Source organism: Scyliorhinus canicula, chromosome 13 (genome assembly GCF_902713615.1).
Source record: "Scyliorhinus canicula chromosome 13, sScyCan1.1, whole genome shotgun sequence".
Taxonomy (NCBI): domain Eukaryota; kingdom Metazoa; phylum Chordata; class Chondrichthyes; order Carcharhiniformes; family Scyliorhinidae; genus Scyliorhinus; species Scyliorhinus canicula.
Window position 1 is genome coordinate 127785121 of NC_052158.1, and position 21438 is coordinate 127806558.

Sequence of the window (21438 nt, forward strand, 5' to 3'; positions counted from 1 at the left end):
TCCTGGGATCCAGCAGCCCTCCGACTGCTGTCTTGCCTTTGCATTCCTGCCTGCGCCTGATGTACATCAGCGACTGTGTAGTGCTCACCAGAATGTGTCCCAAAAGCATGTCCACTAACGTTTCCCACTGAGTTACATATTTTTGAGCTGGGGGTGACAGCTGTGATGCATAGGCTGTGGCATCCTCGGAGCTCTCCTTTGAGTTGGTCACATGGGAGAGAGTGCAGGGGACCACGCCGGATGGCTCGACGCCGTCAGTTGGAGGGCCTGCCGGCAAATGAATATGTCAGTCGGAGAGATGGGTGAGTCTGTATGGCAATAACAATTCACATGAGACAGGCCATCCGGGTGGGGTCCGGTGGATCCTCACCTCTGCGGCATGCGTCGAGCTCCGCATTGGTGACCGCACTATCCTCGACCACCCCCTGTAACCTCCAGGGCCCGTTCCGCCAAGGTTGTGAGGATTCTCACATCCAGCACCCTTCTGCCGGTATGGGCGAGTGATTTTGGGAGAGCTTGTCCTGCACAAACACAGAGGGGTGTCACCTTTCCCGTGCTTATAGGTGTAGGTCATTAACCGTCTTGTCACACTCAAGTCCAGTCCTTATTGGCTTCCCGAGCTAATGGCCACTGCCACTTCGTCCCAGGCTGCCCTGTACATACATCAACAAGATTGTTTTTCTCCAGCTGCAAAGCTTACAATTTCACAGTAACTTCTTTGCAGTGTTAACGTAAGCCAACTTGTGACAATAATAAAGATTATAATTATTACCTCACTGAGTTAACCTTTTGGATACTTCAGCGATTTTGATTTTCAGTTCCACTGTTTTTCGCTCTGAACTTCCTCCGGTGCCCATTTTCTCATCTGCACATTCCTCTGCATGCCTAATATTGAAACCTTCTCTAGTTTCCTAATTAATACATCCCACTCTTTTGACCGCTTGCTTCAATACCTCCTCAAAATGTACCTCTTTGATCAGAGCCTTAATTTCCCTAAAACCTTGTATTTTGGATCTTTCAACATTGAAGTAATTATACATTGAAATACTTTACAGGTCTTCCCACCATTTCGACATTGAGTCCTACATCGTCACGTGTACCCTCAACAGACAGTATAATGACAAGAACAGAGGAAACCTCAAAAACAAGTACAACCAGAGCAACAGTTCCTTCAGTTACACCATCTAAGACAGTCAGTCCGACAACCACAGGAATTCACACAACTACTTCAACACCCGGAATTACTTCAACCAATTTACCCACAACTCCAATTACAACTACTTCAGTTACTTCAACACCCGGAATTACTTCAAGCAAAATACCCACAACTCCAATTACAACTACTTCAGTTACGTCAACACCCGGAATTACTTCAAGCAATTTACCCACAACTCCAATTACAACTACTTCAGTTACGTCAACACCCGGAATTACTTCAAGCAATTTACCCACAACTCCAATTACAACTACTTCAGTTACGTCAACACCCGGAATTACTTCAAGCCAAATACCCACAAATTCAATTACACCCAATTCGGGTACTGCAATCCCCAGAATTACTTCATCCAATTTACCCACCACTCCAACTCCAACTAATTCAGGTACTGCAGTTGAGGGGGGGGATGGGGGGGAGGGGGGTGAGGGTGGGGGGGGTGCAGCCCCGGTTGGGGGGCGTGCGGACATGCATCGGTCTGCCATGCCAACACCTGGACTGTGTGTTCCTGCACTGGGGGCAACATCAGCCCCTGCCAGTCTGCCCCACTGACCACCCATCACTCAATCTGACTGTAGAGGCCTTTGAGCACGCGGCTGAACTCTATTGCTAATTGGATATTGGCAATCATGGTTAACAGAGCACTTCACACATCCCAAGTGGATCACCGTGGGTGGCCGTCCCATGTAACATGTGGGGCTCATTTCAATCACATCACAATCGCAGCTTGTTCCATGGACACTGTTCTTGAGCACTGCGGAAGGCTGCACCACAAGACGCAATGGTCAACCTTCGATCACCCAGAGGATGGGACCCAGGCACGAGTTCATGGCCGGATGTGTATGGGCCAGGCGTGTTGGGTGGAGGGGGGGGGTGGGGGGGGGGGGGCATGTTTGCGGGATGGGGCATAGGATGGGTGGTTGGCCGACATCGCGGAAAAAAGAGCCAGAGAGGCTATGCTGGTTGTGGTGAGGTTATTTTAATGTTCCTCATACAAGCGTACACCACTGCTCCACTATTTCCCACCCCACTATCCCCACCCTCCCTCTCTTGCCCCCTTCCAACACACGTTCCCCTTACCCCCAAAGTACACACCCCCTCCCCTCAGTGATGCTCGATGTACTTGGCCGTCCTTGCTCCACCGCTATGTCTAGTTGTGTCCGCAGGAAGCACATCAGAGGTGGAGGCAGCCAACTGCTTACTACGTCCCGTGGCCTTCAATGCCCGTGGCAGCCGTCCTCTGGGGCCAGAGGCCTCCTCCACACTTGTCGGTGGCACATGCACAGACATGCCGCCCTGTTCTAGGTGCAAGACGCTGCCTCATAAGAGGGATGAAATGCAGGGTAGCTGGTGCCCACCATCACCAGTGCATAGGATGGTACCTGGGCACCAATTAGCGCCCCCTTCTCCCGGCCAGTGTCAATAGGGCCCTGGGGTTCACCACGGGAAGGAGGGGCAGCTGCTTTGAGCCCCGTCTGCCCCTGTGTCATCTCCCCAATGTCTGCATCATGGTGTCAACGCCATTGGCAATGTTCCTCAGTGATTGGGCCATGCTCTGTAGTGTCTCGACAATGCCCACCTGTGTCAGGAACAACTTTGCACCGTCTCGGCCATTCCCATCTGAGAATAGGACATGTAAGTTGTACATTCTGCCAAGGCCCTCAGCCATGGCCTTCTCCACCTGCGCGATGCCTTGGAGACCTTCACTCGTGCTGCCGACATAGTGCACCAGGTGCGCAACTGCAGCTGTTTACCTAGCAGTGTTGGCCTCGATGCAATGTATAGCCGGTGACATCTCCTGCGCCTGTAGTCTCTGGAACTTTTCCAAATGGCCAATTGGACCTGGAGTGTTGCTGACATCTCCCTCTGGCAGTTCCGACCGCTCCCCAGCGTCTCCATCAGCCTCCATTAAACCTGTTGCAAAGGCTCAGTATCTGACTGGGACCCAGCTGTGTCCTGGGATCCAGCAGCCCTCCGACTGCTGTCTCGCCTTTGCATTCCTGCCTGCGCCTGATGTACATCAGCGACTGTGTAGTGCTCACCAGAATGTGTCCCAAAAGCATGTCCACTAACGTTTCCCACTGAGTTACATATTTTTGAGCTGGGGGTGACAGCTGTGATGCATAGGCTGTGGCATCCTCGGAGCTCTCCTTTGAGTTGGTCATATGGGAGAGAGTGGAGGGGACCACGCCGGATGGCTCGACGCCGTCAGTTGGAGGGCCTGCCGGCAAATGAATATGTCAGTCGGAGAGATGGGTCAGTCTGTATGGCAATAACAATTCACATGAGACAGGCCATCCGGGTGGGGTCCGGTGGATCCTCACCTCTGCGGCATGCGTCGAGCTCCGCATTGGTGACCGCACTATCCTCGACCACCCCCTGTAACCTCCAGGGCCCGTTCCGCCAAGGTTGTGAGGATTCTCACATCCAGCACCCTTCTGCCGGTATGGGCGAGTGATTTTGGGAGAGCTTGTCCTGCACAAACACAGAGGGGTGTCACCTTTCCCGTGCTTATAGGTGTAGGTCATTAACCGTCTTGTCACACTCAAGTCCAGTCCTTATTGGCTTCCCGAGCTAATGGCCACTGCCACTTCGTCCCAGGCTGCCCTGTACATACATCAACAAGATTGTTTTTCTCCAGCTGCAAAGCTTACATTTTCACAGTAACTTCTTTGCAGTGTTAACGTAAGCCAACTTGTGACAATAATAAAGATTATAATTATTACCTCACTGAGTTAACCTTTTGGATACTTCAGCGATTTTGATTTTCAGTTCCACTGTTTTTCGTTCTGAACTTCCTCCGGTGCCCATTTTCTCATCTGCACATTCCTCTGCATGCCTAATATTGAAACCTTCTCTAGTTTCCTAATTAATACATCCCACTCTTTTGACCTGCTTGCTTCAATACCTCCTCAAAATGTACCTCTTTGATCAGAGCCTTAATTTCCCTAAAACCTTGTATTTTGGATCTTTCAACATTGAAGTAATTATACATTGAAATACTTTACAGGTCTTCCCACCATTTCGACATTGAGTCCTACATCGTCACGTGTACCCTCAACAGACAGTATAATGACAAGAACAGAGGAAACCTCAAAAACAAGTACAACCAGAGCAACAGTTCCTTCAGTTACACCATCTAAGACAGTCAGTCCGACAACCACAGGAATTCACACAACTACTTCAACACCCGGAATTACTTCAAGCAAAATACCCACAACTCCAATTACAACTACTTCAGTTACGTCAACACCCGGAATTACTTCAAGCAATTTACCCACAACTCCAATTACAACTACTTCAGTTACGTCAACACCCGGAATTACTTCAAGCCAAATACCCACAAATTCAATTACACCCAATTCGGATACTGCAATCCCCAGAATTACTTCATCCAATTTACCCACCACTCCAACTCCAACTAATTCAGGTACTGCAGTTGAGGGGGGGGATGGGGGGGAGGGGGGTGAGGGTGGGGGGGGGGGGGTGCAGCCCCGGTTGGGGGCGTGCGGACATGCACCGGTCTGCCATGCCAACACCTGGACTGTGTGTTCCTGCACTGGGGGCAACATCAGCCCCTGCCAGTCTGCCCCACTGACCACCCATCACTCAATCTGACTGTAGAGGCCTTTAAGCACGCGGCTGAACTCTATTGCTAATTGGATATTGGCAATCATGGTTAACAGAGCACTTCACACATCCCAAGTGGATCACCGTGGGTGGCCGTCCCATGTAACATGTGGGGCTCATTTCAATCACATCACAATCGCAGCTTGTTCCATGGACACTGTTCTTGAGCACTGCGGAAGGCTGCACCACAAGACGCAATGGTCAACCTTCGATCACCCAGAGGATGGGACCCAAGCACGAGTTCATGGCCGGATGTGTATGGGCCAGGCGTGTTGGGTGGAGGGGGGGGGGGGCATGTTTGCGGGATGGGGCATAGGATGGGTGGTTGGCCGACATCGCGGAAAAAAAGAGCCAGAGAGGCTATGCTGGTTGTGGTGAGGTTATTTTAATGTTCCTCATACAAGCGTACACCACTGCTCCACTATTTCCCACCCCACTATCCCCACCCTCCCTCTCTTGCCCCCTTCCAACACACGTTCCCCTTACCCCCAAAGTACACACCCCCTCCCCTCAGTGATGCTCGATGTACTTGGCCGTCCTTGCTCCACCGCTATGTCTAGTTGTGTCCGCAGGAAGCACATCAGAGGTGGAGGCAGCCAACTGCTTACTACGTCCCGTGGCCTTCAATGCCCGTGGCAGCCGTCCTCTGGGGCCAGAGGCCTCCTCCACACTTGTCGGTGGCACATGCACAGACATGCCGCCCTGTTCTAGGTGCAAGACGCTGCCTCATAAGAGGGGTGAAATGCAGGGTAGCTGGTGCCCACCATCACCAGTGCATAGGATGGTACCTGGGCACCAATTAGCGCCCCCTTCTCCCGGCCAGTGTCAATAGGGCCCTGGGGTTCACCACGGGAAGGAGGGGCAGCTGCTTTGAGCCCCGTCTGCCCCTGCGTCATCTCCCCAATGTTCTGCATCATGGTGTCAACGCCATTGGCAATGTTCCTCAGTGATTGGGCCATGCTCTGTAGTGTCTCGACAATGCCCACCTGTGTCAGGAACAACTTTGCACCGTCTCGGCCATTCCCATCTGAGAATAGGACATGTAAGTTGTACATTCTGCCAAGGCCTTCAGCCATGGCCTTCTCCGCCTGCGCGATGCCTTGGAGACCTTCACTCGTGCTGCCGACATAGTGCACCAGGTGCGCAACTGCAGCTGTTTACCTAGCAGTGTTGGCCTCGATGCAATGTATAGCCGGTGACATCTCCTGCGCCTGTAGTCTCTGGAACTTTTCCAAATGGCCAATTGGACCTGGAGTGTTGCTGACATCTCCCTCTGGCAGTTCCGACCGCTCCCCAGCGTCTCCATCAGCCTCCATTAAACCTGTTGCAAAGGCTCAGTATCTGACTGGGACCCAGCTGTGTCCTGGGATCCAGCAGCCCTCCGACTGCTGTCTCGCCTTTGCATTCCTGCCTGCGCCTGATGTACATCAGCGACTGTGTAGTGCTCACCAGAATGTGTCCCAAAAGCATGTCCACTAACGTTTCCCACTGAGTTACATATTTTTGAGCTGGGGGTGACAGCTGTGATGCATAGGCTGTGGCATCCTCGGAGCTCTCCTTTGAGTTGGTCACATGGGAGAGAGTGGAGGGGACCACGCCGGATGGCTCGACGCCGTCAGTTGGAGGGCCTGCCGGCAAATGAATATGTCAGTCGGAGAGATGGGTCAGTCTGTATGGCAATAACAATTCACATGAGACAGGCCATCCGGGTGGGGTCCGGTGGATCCTCACCTCTGCGGCATGCGTCGAGCTCCGCATTGGTGACCGCACTATCCTCGACCACCCCCTGTAACCTCCAGGGCCCGTTCCGCCAAGGTTGTGAGGATTCTCACATCCAGCACCCTTCTGCCGGTATGGGCGAGTGATTTTGGGAGAGCTTGTCCTGCACAAACACAGAGGGGTGTCACCTTTCCCGTGCTTATAGGTGTAGGTCATTAACCGTCTTGTCACACTCAAGTCCAGTCCTTATTGGCTTCCCGAGCTAATGGCCACTGCCACTTCGTCCCAGGCTGCCCTGTACATACATCAACAAGATTGTTTTTCTCCAGCTGCAAAGCTTACATTTTCACAGTAACTTCTTTGCAGTGTTAACGTAAGCCAACTTGTGACAATAAGAAAGATTATAATTATTACCTCACTGAGTTAACCTTTTGGATACTTCAGCGATTTTGATTTTCAGTTCCACTGTTTTTCGTTCTGAACTTCCTCCGGTGCCCATTTTCTCATCTGCACATTCCTCTGCATGCCTAATATTGAAACCTTCTCTAGTTTCCTAATTAATACATCCCACTCTTTTGACCGCTTGCTTCAATACCTCCTCAAAATGTACCTCTTTGATCAGAGCCTTAATTTCCCTAAAACCTTGTATTTTGGATCTTTCAACATTGAAGTAATTATACATTGAAATACTTTACAGGTCTTCCCACCATTTCGACATTGAGTCCTACATCGTCACGTGTACCCTCAACAGACAGTATAATGACAAGAACAGAGGAAACCTCAAAAACAAGTACAACCAGAGCAACAGTTCCTTCAGTTACACCATCTAAGACAGTCAGTCCGACAACCACAGGAATTCACACAACTACTTCAACACCCGGAATTACTTCAAGCAAAATACCCACAACTCCAATTACAACTACTTCAGTTACGTCAACACCCAGAATTACTTCAAGCAAAATACCCACAACTCCAATTACAACTACTTCAGTTACTTCAACACCCGGAATTACTTCAAGCAAAATACCCACAACTCCAATTACAACTACTTCAGTTACGTCAACACCCGGAATTACTTCAAGCAATTTACCCACAACTCCAATTACAACTACTTCAGTTACGTCAACACCCGGAATTACTTCAAGCCAAATACCCACAAATTCAATTACACCCAATTCGGATACTGCAATCCCCAGAATTACTTCATCCAATTTACCCACCACGCCAACTCCAACTAATTCAGGTACTGCAGTTGAGGGGGGGGATGGGGGGGAGGGGGGTGAGGGTGGGGGGGGGTGCAGCCCCGGTTGGGGACGTGCGGACATGCACCGGTCTGCCATGCCAACACCTGGACAGTGTGTTCCTGCACTGGGGGCAACATCAGCCCCTGCCAGTCTGCCCCACTGACCACCCATCACTCAATCTGACTGTAGAGGCCTTTGAGCACGCGGCTGAACTCTATTGCTAATTGGATATTGGCAATCATGGTTAACAGAGCACTTCACACATCCCAAGTGGATCACCGTGGGTGGCCGTCCCATGTAACATGTGGGGCTCATTTCAATCACATCACAATCGCAGCTTGTTCCATGGACACTGTTCTTGAGCACTGCGGAAGGCTGCACCACAAGACGCAATGGTCAACCTTCGATCACCCAGATGATGGGACCCAGGCACGAGTTCATGGCCGGATGTGTATGGGCCAGGCGTGTTGGGTGGAGGGGGGGGGGGGGGGGGGCATGTTTGCGGGATGGGGCATAGGATGGGTGGTTGGCCGACATCGCGGAAAAAAGAGCCAGAGAGGCTATGCTGGTTGTGGTGAGGTTATTTTAATGTTCCTCATACAAGCGTACACCACTGCTCCACTATTCCCCACCCCACTATCCCCACCCTCCCTCTCTTGCCCCCTTCCAACACACGTTCCCCTTACCCCCAAAGTACACACCCCCTCCCCTCAGTGATGCTCGATGTACTTGGCCGTCCTTGCTCCACCGCTATGTCTAGTTGTGTCCGCAGGAAGCACATCAGAGGTGGAGGCAGCCAACTGCTTACTACGTCCCGTGGCCTTCAATGCCCGTGGCAGCCGTCCTCTGGGGCCAGAGGCCTCCTCCACACTTGTCGGTGGCACATGCACAGACATGCCGCCCTGTTCTAGGTGCAAGACGCTGCCTCATAAGAGGGGTGAAATGCAGGGTAGCTGGTGCCCACCATCACCAGTGCATAGGATGGTACCTGGGCACCAATTAGCGCCCCCTTCTCCCGGCCAGTGTCAATAGGGCCCTGGGGTTCACCACGGGAAGGAGGGGCAGCTGCTTTGAGCCCCGTCTGCCCCTGCGTCATCTCCCCAATGTCTGCATCATGGTGTCAACGCCATTGGCAATGTTCCTCAGTGATTGGGCCATGCTCTGTAGTGTCTCGACAATGCCCACCTGTGTCAGGAACAACTTTGCACCGTCTCGGCCATTCCCATCTGAGAATAGGACATGTAAGTTGTACATTCTGCCAAGGCCCTCAGCCATGGCCTTCTCCGCCTGCGCGATGCCTTGGAGACCTTCACTCGTGCTGCCGACATAGTGCACCAGGTGCGCAACTGCAGCTGTTTACCTAGCAGTGTTGGCCTCGATGCAATGTATAGCCGGTGACATCTCCTGCGCCTGTAGTCTCTGGAACTTTTCCAAATGGCCAATTGGACCTGGAGTGTCGCTGACATCTCCCTCTGGCAGTTCCGACCGCTCCCCAGCGTCTCCATCAGCCTCCATTAAACCTGTTGCAAAGGCTCAGTATCTGACTGGGACCCAGCTGTGTCCTGGGATCCAGCAGCCCTCCGACTGCTGTCTCGCCTTTGCATTCCTGCCTGCGCCTGATGTACATCAGCGACTGTGTAGTGCTCACCAGAATGTGTCCCAAAAGCATGTCCACTAACGTTTCCCACTGAGTTACATATTTTTGAGCTGGGGGTGACAGCTGTGATGCATAGGCTGTGGCATCCTCGGAGCTCTCCTTTGAGTTGGTCACATGGGAGAGAGTGGAGGGGACCACGCCGGATGGCTCGACGCCGTCAGTTGGAGGGCCTGCCGGCAAATGAATATGTCAGTCGGAGAGATGGGTCAGTCTGTATGGCAATAACAATTCACATGAGACAGGCCATCCGGGTGGGGTCCGGTGGATCCTCACCTCTGCGGCATGCGTCGAGCTCCGCATTGGTGACCGCACTATCCTCGACCACCCCCTGTAACCTCCAGGGCCCGTTCCGCCAAGGTTGTGAGGATTCTCACATCCAGCACCCTTCTGCCGGTATGGGCGAGTGATTTTGGGAGAGCTTGTCCTGCACAAACACAGAGGGGTGTCACCTTTCCCGTGCTTATAGGTGTAGGTCATTAACCGTCTTGTCACACTCAAGTCCAGTCCTTATTGGCTTCCCGAGCTAATGGCCACTGCCACTTCGTCCCAGGCTGCCCTGTACATACATCAACAAGATTGTTTTTCTCCAGCTGCAAAGCTTACATTTTCACAGTAACTTCTTTGCAGTGTTAACGTAAGCCAACTTGTGACAATAAGAAAGATTATAATTATTACCTCACTGAGTTAACCTTTTGGATACTTCAGCGATTTTGATTTTCAGTTCCACTGTTTTTCGTTCTGAACTTCCTCCGGTGCCCATTTTCTCATCTGCACATTCCTCTGCATGCCTAATATTGAAACCTTCTCTAGTTTCCTAATTAATACATCCCACTCTTTTGACCGCTTGCTTCAATACCTCCTCAAAATGTACCTCTTTGATCAGAGCCTTAATTTCCCTAAAACCTTGTATTTTGGATCTTTCAACATTGAAGTAATTATACATTGAAATACTTTACAGGTCTTCCCACCATTTCGACATTGAGTCCTACATCGTCACGTGTACCCTCAACAGACAGTATAATGACAAGAACAGAGGAAACCTCAAAAACAAGTACAACCAGAGCAACAGTTCCTTCAGTTACACCATCTAAGACAGTCAGTCCGACAACCACAGGAATTCACACAACAACTTCAACACCCGGAATTACTTCAAGCAAAATACCCACAACTCCAATTACAACTACTTCAGTTACGTCAACACCCGGAATTACTTCAAGCAATTTACCCACAACTCCAATTACAACTACTTCAGTTACGTCAACACCCGGAATTACTTCAAGCAATTTACCCACAACTCCAATTACAACTACTTCAGTTACGTCAACACCCGGAATTACTTCAAGCCAAATACCCACAAATTCAATTACACCCAATTCGGGTACTGCAATCCCCAGAATTACTTCATCCAATTTACCCACCACTCCAACTCCAACTAATTCAGGTACTGCAGTTGAGGGGGGGGATGGGGGGGAGGGGGGTGAGGGTGGGGGGGGGGGTGCAGCCCCGGTTGGGGGCGTGCGGACATGCACCGGTCTGCCATGCCAACACCTGGACTGTGTGTTCCTGCACTGGGGGCAACATCAGCCCCTGCCAGTCTGCCCCACTGACCACCCATCACTCAATCTGACTGTAGAGGCCTTTGAGCACGCGGCTGAACTCTATTGCTAATTGGATATTGGCAATCATGGTTAACAGAGCACTTCACACATCCCAAGTGGATCACCGTGGGTGGCCGTCCCATGTAACATGTGGGGCTCATTTCAATCACATCACAATCGCAGCTTGTTCCATGGACACTGTTCTTGAGCACTGCGGAAGGCTGCACCACAAGACGCAATGGTCAACCTTCGATCACCCAGAGGATGGGACCCAGGCACGAGTTCATGGCCGGATGTGTATGGGCCAGGCGTGTTGGGTGGAGGGGGGGGGGGGGGGGGCATGTTTGCGGGATGGGGCATAGGATGGGTGGTTGGCCGACATCGCGGAAAAAAGAGCCAGAGAGGCTATGCTGGTTGTGGTGAGGTTATTTTAATGTTCCTCATACAAGCGTACACCACTGCTCCACTATTCCCCACCCCACTATCCCCACCCTCCCTCTCTTGCCCCCTTCCAACACACGTTCCCCTTACCCCCAAAGTACACACCCCCTCCCCTCAGTGATGCTCGATGTACTTGGCCGTCCTTGCTCCACCGCTATGTCTAGTTGTGTCCGCAGGAAGCACATCAGAGGTGGAGGCAGCCAACTGCTTACTACGTCCCGTGGCCTTCAATGCCCGTGGCAGCCGTCCTCTGGGGCCAGAGGCCTCCTCCACACTTGTCGGTGGCACATGCACAGACATGCCGCCCTGTTCTAGGTGCAAGACGCTGCCTCATAAGAGGGGTGAAATGCAGGGTAGCTGGTGCCCACCATCACCAGTGCATAGGATGGTACCTGGGCACCAATTAGCGCCCCCTTCTCCCGGCCAGTGTCAATAGGGCCCTGGGGTTCACCACGGGAAGGAGGGGCAGCTGCTTTGAGCCCCGTCTGCCCCTGCGTCATCTCCCCAATGTCTGCATCATGGTGTCAACGCCATTGGCAATGTTCCTCAGTGATTGGGCCATGCTCTGTAGTGTCTCGACAATGCCCACCTGTGTCAGGAACAACTTTGCACCGGCTCGGCCATTCCCATCTGAGAATAGGACATGTAAGTTGTACATTCTGCCAAGGCCCTCAGCCATGGCCTTCTCCGCCTGCGCGATGCCTTGGAGACCTTCACTCGTGCTGCCGACATAGTGCACCAGGTGCGCAACTGCAGCTGTTTACCTAGCAGTGTTGGCCTCGATGCAATGTATAGCCGGTGACATCTCCTGCGCCTGTAGTCTCTGGAACTTTTCCAAATGGCCAATTGGACCTGGAGTGTCGCTGACATCTCCCTCTGGCAGTTCCGACCGCTCCCCAGCGTCTCCATCAGCCTCCATTAAACCTGTTGCAAAGGCTCAGTATCTGACTGGGACCCAGCTGTGTCCTGGGATCCAGCAGCCCTCCGACTGCTGTCTCGCCTTTGCATTCCTGCCTGCGCCTGATGTACATCAGCGACTGTGTAGTGCTCACCAGAATGTGTCCCAAAAGCATGTCCACTAACGTTTCCCACTGAGTTACATATTTTTGAGCTGGGGGTGACAGCTGTGATGCATAGGCTGTGGCATCCTCGGAGCTCTCCTTTGAGTTGGTCACATGGGAGACAGTGGAGGGGACCACGCCGGATGGCTCGACGCCGTCAGTTGGAGGGCCTGCCGGCAAATGAATATGTCAGTCGGAGAGATGGGTCAGTCTGTATGGCAATAACAATTCACATGAGACAGGCCATCCGGGTGGGGTCCGGTGGATCCTCACCTCTGCGGCATGCGTCGAGCTCCGCATTGGTGACCGCACTATCCTCGACCACCCCCTGTAACCTCCAGGGCCCGTTCCGCCAAGGTTGTGAGGATTCTCACATCCAGCACCCTTCTGCCGGTATGGGCGAGTGATTTTGGGAGAGCTTGTCCTGCACAAACACAGAGGGGTGTCACCTTTCCCGTGCTTATAGGTGTAGGTCATTAACCGTCTTGTCACACTCAAGTCCAGTCCTTATTGGCTTCCCGAGCTAATGGCCACTGCCACTTCGTCCCAGGCTGCCCTGTACATACATCAACAAGATTGTTTCTCTCCAGCTGCAAAGCTTACATTTTCACAGTAACTTCTTTGCAGTGTTAACGTAAGCCAACTTGTGACAATAATAAAGATTATAATTATTACCTCACTGAGTTAACCTTTTGGATACTTCAGCGATTTTGATTTTCAGTTCCACTGTTTTTCGTTCTGAACTTCCTCCGGTGCCCATTTTCTCATCTGCACATTCCTCTGCATGCCTAATATTGAAACCTTCTCTAGTTTCCTAATTAATACATCCCACTCTTTTGACCGCTTGCTTCAATACCTCCTCAAAATGTACCTCTTTGATCAGAGCCTTAATTTCCCTAAAACCTTGTATTTTGGATCTTTCAACATTGAAGTAATTATACATTGAAATACTTTACAGGTCTTCCCACCATTTCGACATTGAGTCCTACATCGTCACGTGTACCCTCAACAGACAGTATAATGACAAGAACAGAGGAAACCTCAAAAACAAGTACAACCAGAGCAACAGTTCCTTCAGTTACACCATCTAAGACAGTCAGTCCGACAACCACAGGAATTCACACAACAACTTCAACACCCGGAATTACTTCAAGCAAAATACCCACAACTCCAATTACAACTACTTCAGTTACGTCAACACCCGGAATTACTTCAAGCAATTTACCCACAACTCCAATTACAACTACTTCAGTTACGTCAACACCCGGAATTACTTCAAGCAATTTACCCACAACTCCAATTACAACTACTTCAGTTACGTCAACACCCGGAATTACTTCAAGCCAAATACCCACAAATTCAATTACACCCAATTCGGGTACTGCAATCCCCAGAATTACTTCATCCAATTTACCCACCACTCCAACTCCAACTAATTCAGGTACTGCAGTTGAGGGGGGGGATGGGGGGGAGGGGGGTGAGGGTGGGGGGGGTGTGCAGCCCCGGTTGGGGGCGTGCGGACATGCACCGGTCTGCCATGCCAACACCTGGACTGTGTGTTCCTGCACTGGGGGCAACATCAGCCCCTGCCAGTCTGCCCCACTGACAACCCATCACTCAATCTGACTGTAGAGGCCTTTGAGCACGCGGCTGAACTCTATTGCTAATTGGATATTGGCAATCATGGTTAACAGAGCACTTCACACATCCCAAGTGGATCACCGTGGGTGGCCGTCCCATGTAACATGTGGGGCTCATTTCAATCACATCACAATCGCAGCTTGTTCCATGGACACTGTTCTTGAGCACTGCGGAAGGCTGCACCACAAGACGCAATGGTCAACCTTCGATCACCCAGAGGATGGGACCCAGGCACGAGTTCATGGCCGGATGTGTATGGGCCAGGCGTGTTGGGTGGAGGGGGGGGGGGGGGGGGGGGGGGGGCATGTTTGCGGGATGGGGCATAGGATGGGTGGTTGGCCGACATCGCGGAAAAAAGAGCCAGAGAGGCTATGCTGGTTGTGGTGAGGTTATTTTAATGTTCCTCATACAAGCGTACACCACTGCTCCACTATTTCCCACCCCACTATCCCCACCCTCCCTCTCTTGCCCCCTTCCAACACACGTTCCCCTTACCCCCAAAGTACACACCCCCTCCCCTCAGTGATGCTCGATGTACTTGGCCGTCCTTGCTCCACCGCTATGTCTAGTTGTGTCCGCAGGAAGCACATCAGAGGTGGAGGCAGCCAACTGCTTACTACGTCCCGTGGCCTTCAATGCCCGTGGCAGCCGTCCTCTGGGGCCAGAGGCCTCCTCCACACTTGTCGGTGGCACATGCACAGACATGCCGCCCTGTTCTAGGTGCAAGACGCTGCCTCATAAGAGGGGTGAAATGCAGGGTAGCTGGTGCCCACCATCACCAGTGCATAGGATGGTACCTGGGCACCAATTAGCGCCCCCTTCTCCCGGCCAGTGTCAATAGGGCCCTGGGGTTCACCACGGGAAGGAGGGGCAGCTGCTTTGAGCCCCGTCTGCCCCTGCGTCATCTCCCCAATGTCTGCATCATGGTGTCAACGCCATTGGCAATGTTCCTCAGTGATTGGGCCATGCTCTGTAGTGTCTCGACAATGCCCACCTGTGTCAGGAACAACTTTGCACCGTCTCGGCCATTCCCATCTGAGAATAGGACATGTAAGTTGTACATTCTGCCAAGGCCCTCAGCCATGGCCTTCTCCGCCTGCGCGATGCCTTGGAGACCTTCACTCGTGCTGCCGACATAGTGCACCAGGTGCGCAACTGCAGCTGTTTACCTAGCAGTGTTGGCCTCGATGCAATGTATAGCCGGTGACATCTCCTGCGCCTGTAGTCTCTGGAACTTTTCCAAATGGCCAATTGGACCTGGAGTGTCGCTGACATCTCCCTCTGGCAGTTCCGACCGCTCCCCAGCGTCTCCATCAGCCTCCATTAAACCTGTTGCAAAGGCTCAGTATCTGACTGGGACCCAGCTGTGTCCTGGGATCCAGCAGCCCTCCGACTGCTGTCTCGCCTTTGCATTCCTGCCTGCGCCTGATGTACATCAGCGACTGTGTAGTGCTCACCAGAATGTGTCCCAAAAGCATGTCCACTAACGTTTCCCACTGAGTTACATATTTTTGAGCTGGGGGTGACAGCTGTGATGCATAGGCTGTGGCATCCTCGGAGCTCTCCTTTGAGTTGGTCACATGGGAGAGAGTGGAGGGGACCACGCCGGATGGCTCGACGCCGTCAGTTGGAGGGCCTGCCGGCAAATGAATATGTCAGTCGGAGAGATGGGTCAGTCTGTATGGCAATAACAATTCAAATGAGACAGGCCATCCGGGTGGGGTCCGGTGGATCCTCACCTCTGCGGCATGCGTCGAGCTCCGCATTGGTGACCGCACTATCCTCGACCACCCCCTGTAACCTCCAGGGCCCTTTCCGCCAAGGTTGTGAGGATTCTCACATCCAGCACCCTTCTGCCGGTATGGGCGAGTGATTTTGGGAGAGCTTGTCCTGCACAAACACAGAGGGGTGTCACCTTTCCCGTGCTTATAGGTGTAGGTCATTAACCGTCTTGTCACACTCGAGTCCAGTCCTTATTGGCTTCCCGAGCTAATGGCCACTGCCGCTTCGTCCCAGGCTGCCCTGTAGCTCCTCCTCCGGGACCCTCAGTCAACAGGATGACCCTCCTGGCTGCAATCGTATTTAGGAGCCTCCCCAGGTCCACGTCTCCAAATCTTGGGGCAGGTCACCTTGGCACCATGTCTGCGAGATGAGTGCGGTTGGTTGTGCAGGTGATGCTCGGCTTTGTTAGCGAGGTGGGGATTGGCGAGCGCAGTCCCTGTAAATCGGTTGGCGAGACTTCATTTGTGGCATGAAGTCGGTGAGGCCTCGTTAAGTGGACCAATTAACATTGAACAGCATTGCCAGCCTCGTCAGGCCAAGTGCCAGGAAGCTCGGGGCAGTTCCCGCTCACTACCACACATTGAAATCTTTCTGGAGAATCACGCCCAGAGTCAAAAACCTGGATCTCTCTTCCTAACAGCACTGTAGGTGTACCTACACCAGATGGAGTACAATGTTCAAAGCAGCTCGTTACCTCCTTTGAAAGTACAATTATGACAGGCAATAATGCAGCCCATACTGGCGAGCACACATCCCGTGAACAATTTGAAAACTTTGAAACAAAAATTCTCACTGAGACAGAGCCTGAGTGCAAAATCTTTGCCATTGCTCTGTATTTCAAATGGCAACACATCAACAAGATTGTTTTTCTCCAGCTGCAAAGCTTACATTTTCACAGTAACTTCTTTGCAGTGTTAACGTAAGCCAACTTGTGACAATAATAAAGATTATAATTATTACCTCACTGAGTTAACCTTTTGGATACTTCAGCGATTTTGATTTTCAGTTCCACTGTTTTTCGTTCTGAACTTCCTCCGGTGCCCATTTTCTCATCTGCACATTCCTCTGCATGCCTAATATTGAAACCTTCTCTAGTTTCCTAATTAATACATCCCACTCTTTTGACCGCTTGCTTCAATACCTCCTCAAAATGTATCTCTTTGATCAGAGCCTTAATTTCCCGAAAACCTTGTATTTTGGATCTTTCAACATTGAAGTAATTATACATTGAAATACTTTACAGGTCTTCCCACCATTTCGACATTGAGTCCTACATCGTCACGTGTACCCTCAACAGACAGTATAATGACAAGAACAGAGGAAACCTCAAAAACAAGTACAACCAGAGCAACAGTTCCTGCAGTTATACCATCTACAACAGTCAGTCCTACAACCACAGGAATTCACACAACTACTTCAACACCCGGAATTACTTCAACCAATTTACCCACAACTCCAATTACAACTACTTCAGTTACTTCAACACCCAGAATTACTTCAAGCAAAATACCCACAACTCCAATTACAACTACTTCAGTTACGTCAACACCCGGAATTACTTCAAGCAATTTACCCACAACTCCAATTACAACTACTTCAGTTACGTCAACACCCGGAATTACTTCAAGCAATTTACCCACAACTCCAATTACAACTACTTCAGTTACGTCAACACCCGGAATTACTTCAAGCCAAATACCCACAAATTCAATTACACCCAATTCGGGTACTGCAATCCCCAGAATTACTTCATCCAATTTACCCACCACTCCAACTCCAACTAATTCAGGTACTGCAGTTGAGGGGGGGGGTGGGGGGGAGGGGGGTGAGGGTGGGGGGGGTGTGCAGCCCCGGTTGGGGGCGTGCGGACATGCACCGGTCTGCCATGCCAACACCTGGACTGTGTGTTCCTGCACTGGGGGCAACATCAGCCCCTGCCAGTCTGCCCCACTGACCACCCATCACTCAATCTGACTGTAGAGGCCTTTGAGCACGCGGCTGAACTCTATTGCTAATTGGATATTGGCAATCATGGTTAACAGAGCACTTCACACATCCCAAGTGGATCACCGTGGGTGGCCGTCCCATGTAACATGTGGGGCTCATTTCAATCACATCACAATCGCAGCTTGTTCCATGGACACTGTTCTTGAGCACTGCGGAAGGCTGCACCACAAGACGCAATGGTCAACCTTCGATCACCCAGAGGATGGGACCCAGGCACGAGTTCATGGCCGGATGTGTATGGGCCAGGCGTGTTGGGTGGAGGGGGGGGGGGGGGGGGGGGGGGGGGGGGGGGGCATGTGTGCGGGATGGGGCATAGGATGGGTGGTTGGCCGACATCGCGGAAAAAAGAGCCAGAGAGGCTATGCTGGTTGTGGTGAGGTTATTTTAATGTTCCTCATACAAGCGTACACCACTGCTCCACTATTCCCCACCCCACTATCCCCACCCTCCCTCTCTTGCCCCCTTCCAACACACGTTCCCCTTACCCCCAAAGTACACACCCCCTCCCCTCAGTGATGCTCGATGTACTTGGCCGTCCTTGCTCCACCGCTATGTCTAGTTGTGTCCGCAGGAAGCACATCAGAGGTGGAGGCAGCCAACTGCTTACTACGTCCCGTGGCCTTCAATGCCCGTCCTCTGGGGCCAGAGGCCTCCTCCACACTTGTCGGTGGCACATGCACAGACATGCCGCCCTGTTCTATGTGCAAGACGCTGCCTCATAAGAGGGGTGAAATGCAGGGTAGCTGGTGCCCACCATCACCAGTGCATAGGATGGTACCTGGGCACCAATTAGCGCCCCCTTCTCCCGGCCAGTGTCAATAGGGCCCTGGGGTTCACCACGGGAAGGAGGGGCAGCTGCTTTGAGCCCCGTCTGCCCCTGCGTCATCTCCCCAATGTCTGCATCATGGTGTCAACGCCATTGGCAATGTTCCTCAGTGATTGGGCCATGCTCTGTAGTGTCTCGACAATGCCCACCTGTGTCAGGAACAACTTTGCACCGTCTCGGCCATTCCCATCTGAGAATAGGACATGTAAGTTGTACATTCTGCCAAGGCCCTCAGCCATGGCCTTCTCCGCCTGCGCGATGCCTTGGAGACCTTCACTCGTGCTGCCGACATAGTGCACCAGGTGCGCAACTGCAGCTGTTTACCTAGCAGTGTTGGCCTCGATGCAATGTATAGCCGGTGACATCTCCTGCGCCTGTAGTCTCTGGAACTTTTCCAAATGGCCAATTGGACCTGGAGTGTCGCTGACATCTCCCTCTGGCAGTTCCGACCGCTCCCCAGCGTCTCCATCAGCCTCCATTAAACCTGTTGCAAAGGCTCAGTATCTGACTGGGACCCAGCTGTGTCCTGGGATCCAGCAGCCCTCCGACTGCTGTCTCGCCTTTGCATTCCTGCCTGCGCCTGATGTACATCAGCGACTGTGTAGTGCTCACCAGAATGTGTCCCAAAAGCATGTCCACTAACGTTTCCCACTGAGTTACATATTTTTGAGCTGGGGGTGACAGCTGTGATGCATAGGCTGTGGCATCCTCGGAGCTCTCCTCTGAGTTGGTCACATGGGAGAGAGTGGAGGGGACCACGCCGGATGGCTCGACGCCGTCAGTTGGAGGGCCTGCCGGCAAATGAATATGTCAGTCGGAGAGATGGGTCAGTCTGTATGGCAATAACAATTCAAATGAGACAGGCCATCCGGGTGGGGTCCGGTGGATCCTCACCTCTGCGGCATGCGTCGAGCTCCGCATTGGTGACCGCACTATCCTCGACCACCCCCTGTAACCTCCAGGGCCCTTTCCGCCAAGGTTGTGAGGATTCTCACATCCAACACCCTTCTGCCGGTATGGGCGAGTGATTTTGGGAGAGCTTGTCCTGCACAAACACAGAGGGGTGTCACCTTTCCCGTGCTTATAGGTGTAGGTCAGTAACCGTCTTGTCACACTCAAGTCCAGTCCTTATTGGCTTCCCGAGCTAATGGCCACTGCCACTTCGTCCCAGGCTGCCCTGTAGCTCCTCCTCCGGGACCCTCAGTGAACAGGATGACCCTCCTGGCTGCAATCGTATTTAGGAGCCTCCCCAGGTCCACGTCTCCAAATCTTGGGGCAGGTCACCTTGGCACCATGTCTGCGAGATGAGTGCGGTTGGTTGTGCAGGTGATGCTCGGCTTTGTTAGCGAGGTGGGGATTGGCGAGCGCAGTCCCTGTAAATCGGTTGGCGAGACTTCATTTGCGGCATGAAGTCGGTGAGGCCTCGTTAAGTGGACCAATTAACATTGAACAGCATTGCCAGCCTCGTCAGGCCAAGTGCCAGGAAGCTCGGGGCAGTTCCCGCTCACTACCACACATTGAAATCTTTCTGGAGAATCACGCCCAGAGTCAAAAACCTGGATCTCTCTTCCTAACAGCACTGTAGGTGTACCTACACCAGATGGAGTACAATGTTCAAAGCAGCTCGTTACCACCTTTGAAAGTACAATTATGACAGGCAATAATGCAGCCCATACTGGCGAGCACACATCCCGTGAACAATTTGAAAACTTTGAAACAGAAATTCTCACTGAGACAGAGCCTGAGTGCACAATCTTTGCCATTGCTCTGTATTTCAAATGGCAACACATCAACAAGATTGTTTTTCTCCAGCTGCAAAGCTTACATTTTCACAGTAACTTCTTTGCAGTGTTAACGTAAGCCAACTTGTGACAATAATAAAGATTATAATTATTACCTCACTGAGTTAACCTTTTGGATACTTCAGCGATTTTGATTTTCAGTTCCACTGTTTTTCGTTCTGAACTTCCTCCGGTGCCCATTTTCTCATCTGCACATTCCTCTGCATGCCTAATATTGAAACCTTCTCTAGTTTTCTAATGAATACATCCCACTCTTTTGACCGTTTGCTTCAATACCTCCTCAAAATGTACCTCTTTGATCAGAGCCTTAATTTCCCTAAAACCTTGTATTTTGGATCTTTCAACATTGAAGTAATTATACATTGAAATACTTTACAGGTCTACCCTCCATTTTGACATTGAGTCCTACATCGTCACGTGTACCCTCAACAGACAGTATAATGACAAGAACAGAGGAAACCTCAAAAACAAGTACAACCAGAGCAACAGTTCCTTCAGTTACGCCATCTACAACAGTCAGTCCTACAACCACAGGAATTCACACAACAACTTCAACACCCGGAATTACTTCAAGCAATTTACCCACAACTCCAATTACAATTACTTCAGTTACTTCAACACCCAGAATTACTTCAAGCAATTTACCCACAACTCCAATTACAACTTCTTCAGTTACGTCAACACCCGGAATTACTTCAAGCAAAATACCCACAAATTCAATTACACCTAATTCAGGTGCTGCAGTGCCCAGAAGTACTTCATCCAATTTACCCACCACTCCAACTACAACTACTTCAGGTACTGCAGTTGAGGGGGG

General features: G+C 51.6%; 1 protein-coding gene across 1 annotated transcript in view; it reads left to right on the plus strand.

The window, feature by feature from the left end:
• Positions 1–21438, plus strand: part of LOC119975648 (mucin-4-like) — a 185636-nt gene that overhangs the window by 110030 nt on the left and 54168 nt on the right. Inside the window, exons 34-40 of the mRNA XM_038815430.1 lie at positions 1056–1601; positions 4224–4643; positions 7260–7805; positions 10422–10904; positions 13522–14004; positions 17230–17775; positions 21000–21419. Coding sequence (XP_038671358.1) covers positions 1056–1601; positions 4224–4643; positions 7260–7805; positions 10422–10904; positions 13522–14004; positions 17230–17775; positions 21000–21419 — 3444 coding nt within the window. The remainder of the gene's footprint in view (positions 1–1055; positions 1602–4223; positions 4644–7259; positions 7806–10421; positions 10905–13521; positions 14005–17229; positions 17776–20999; positions 21420–21438) is intronic.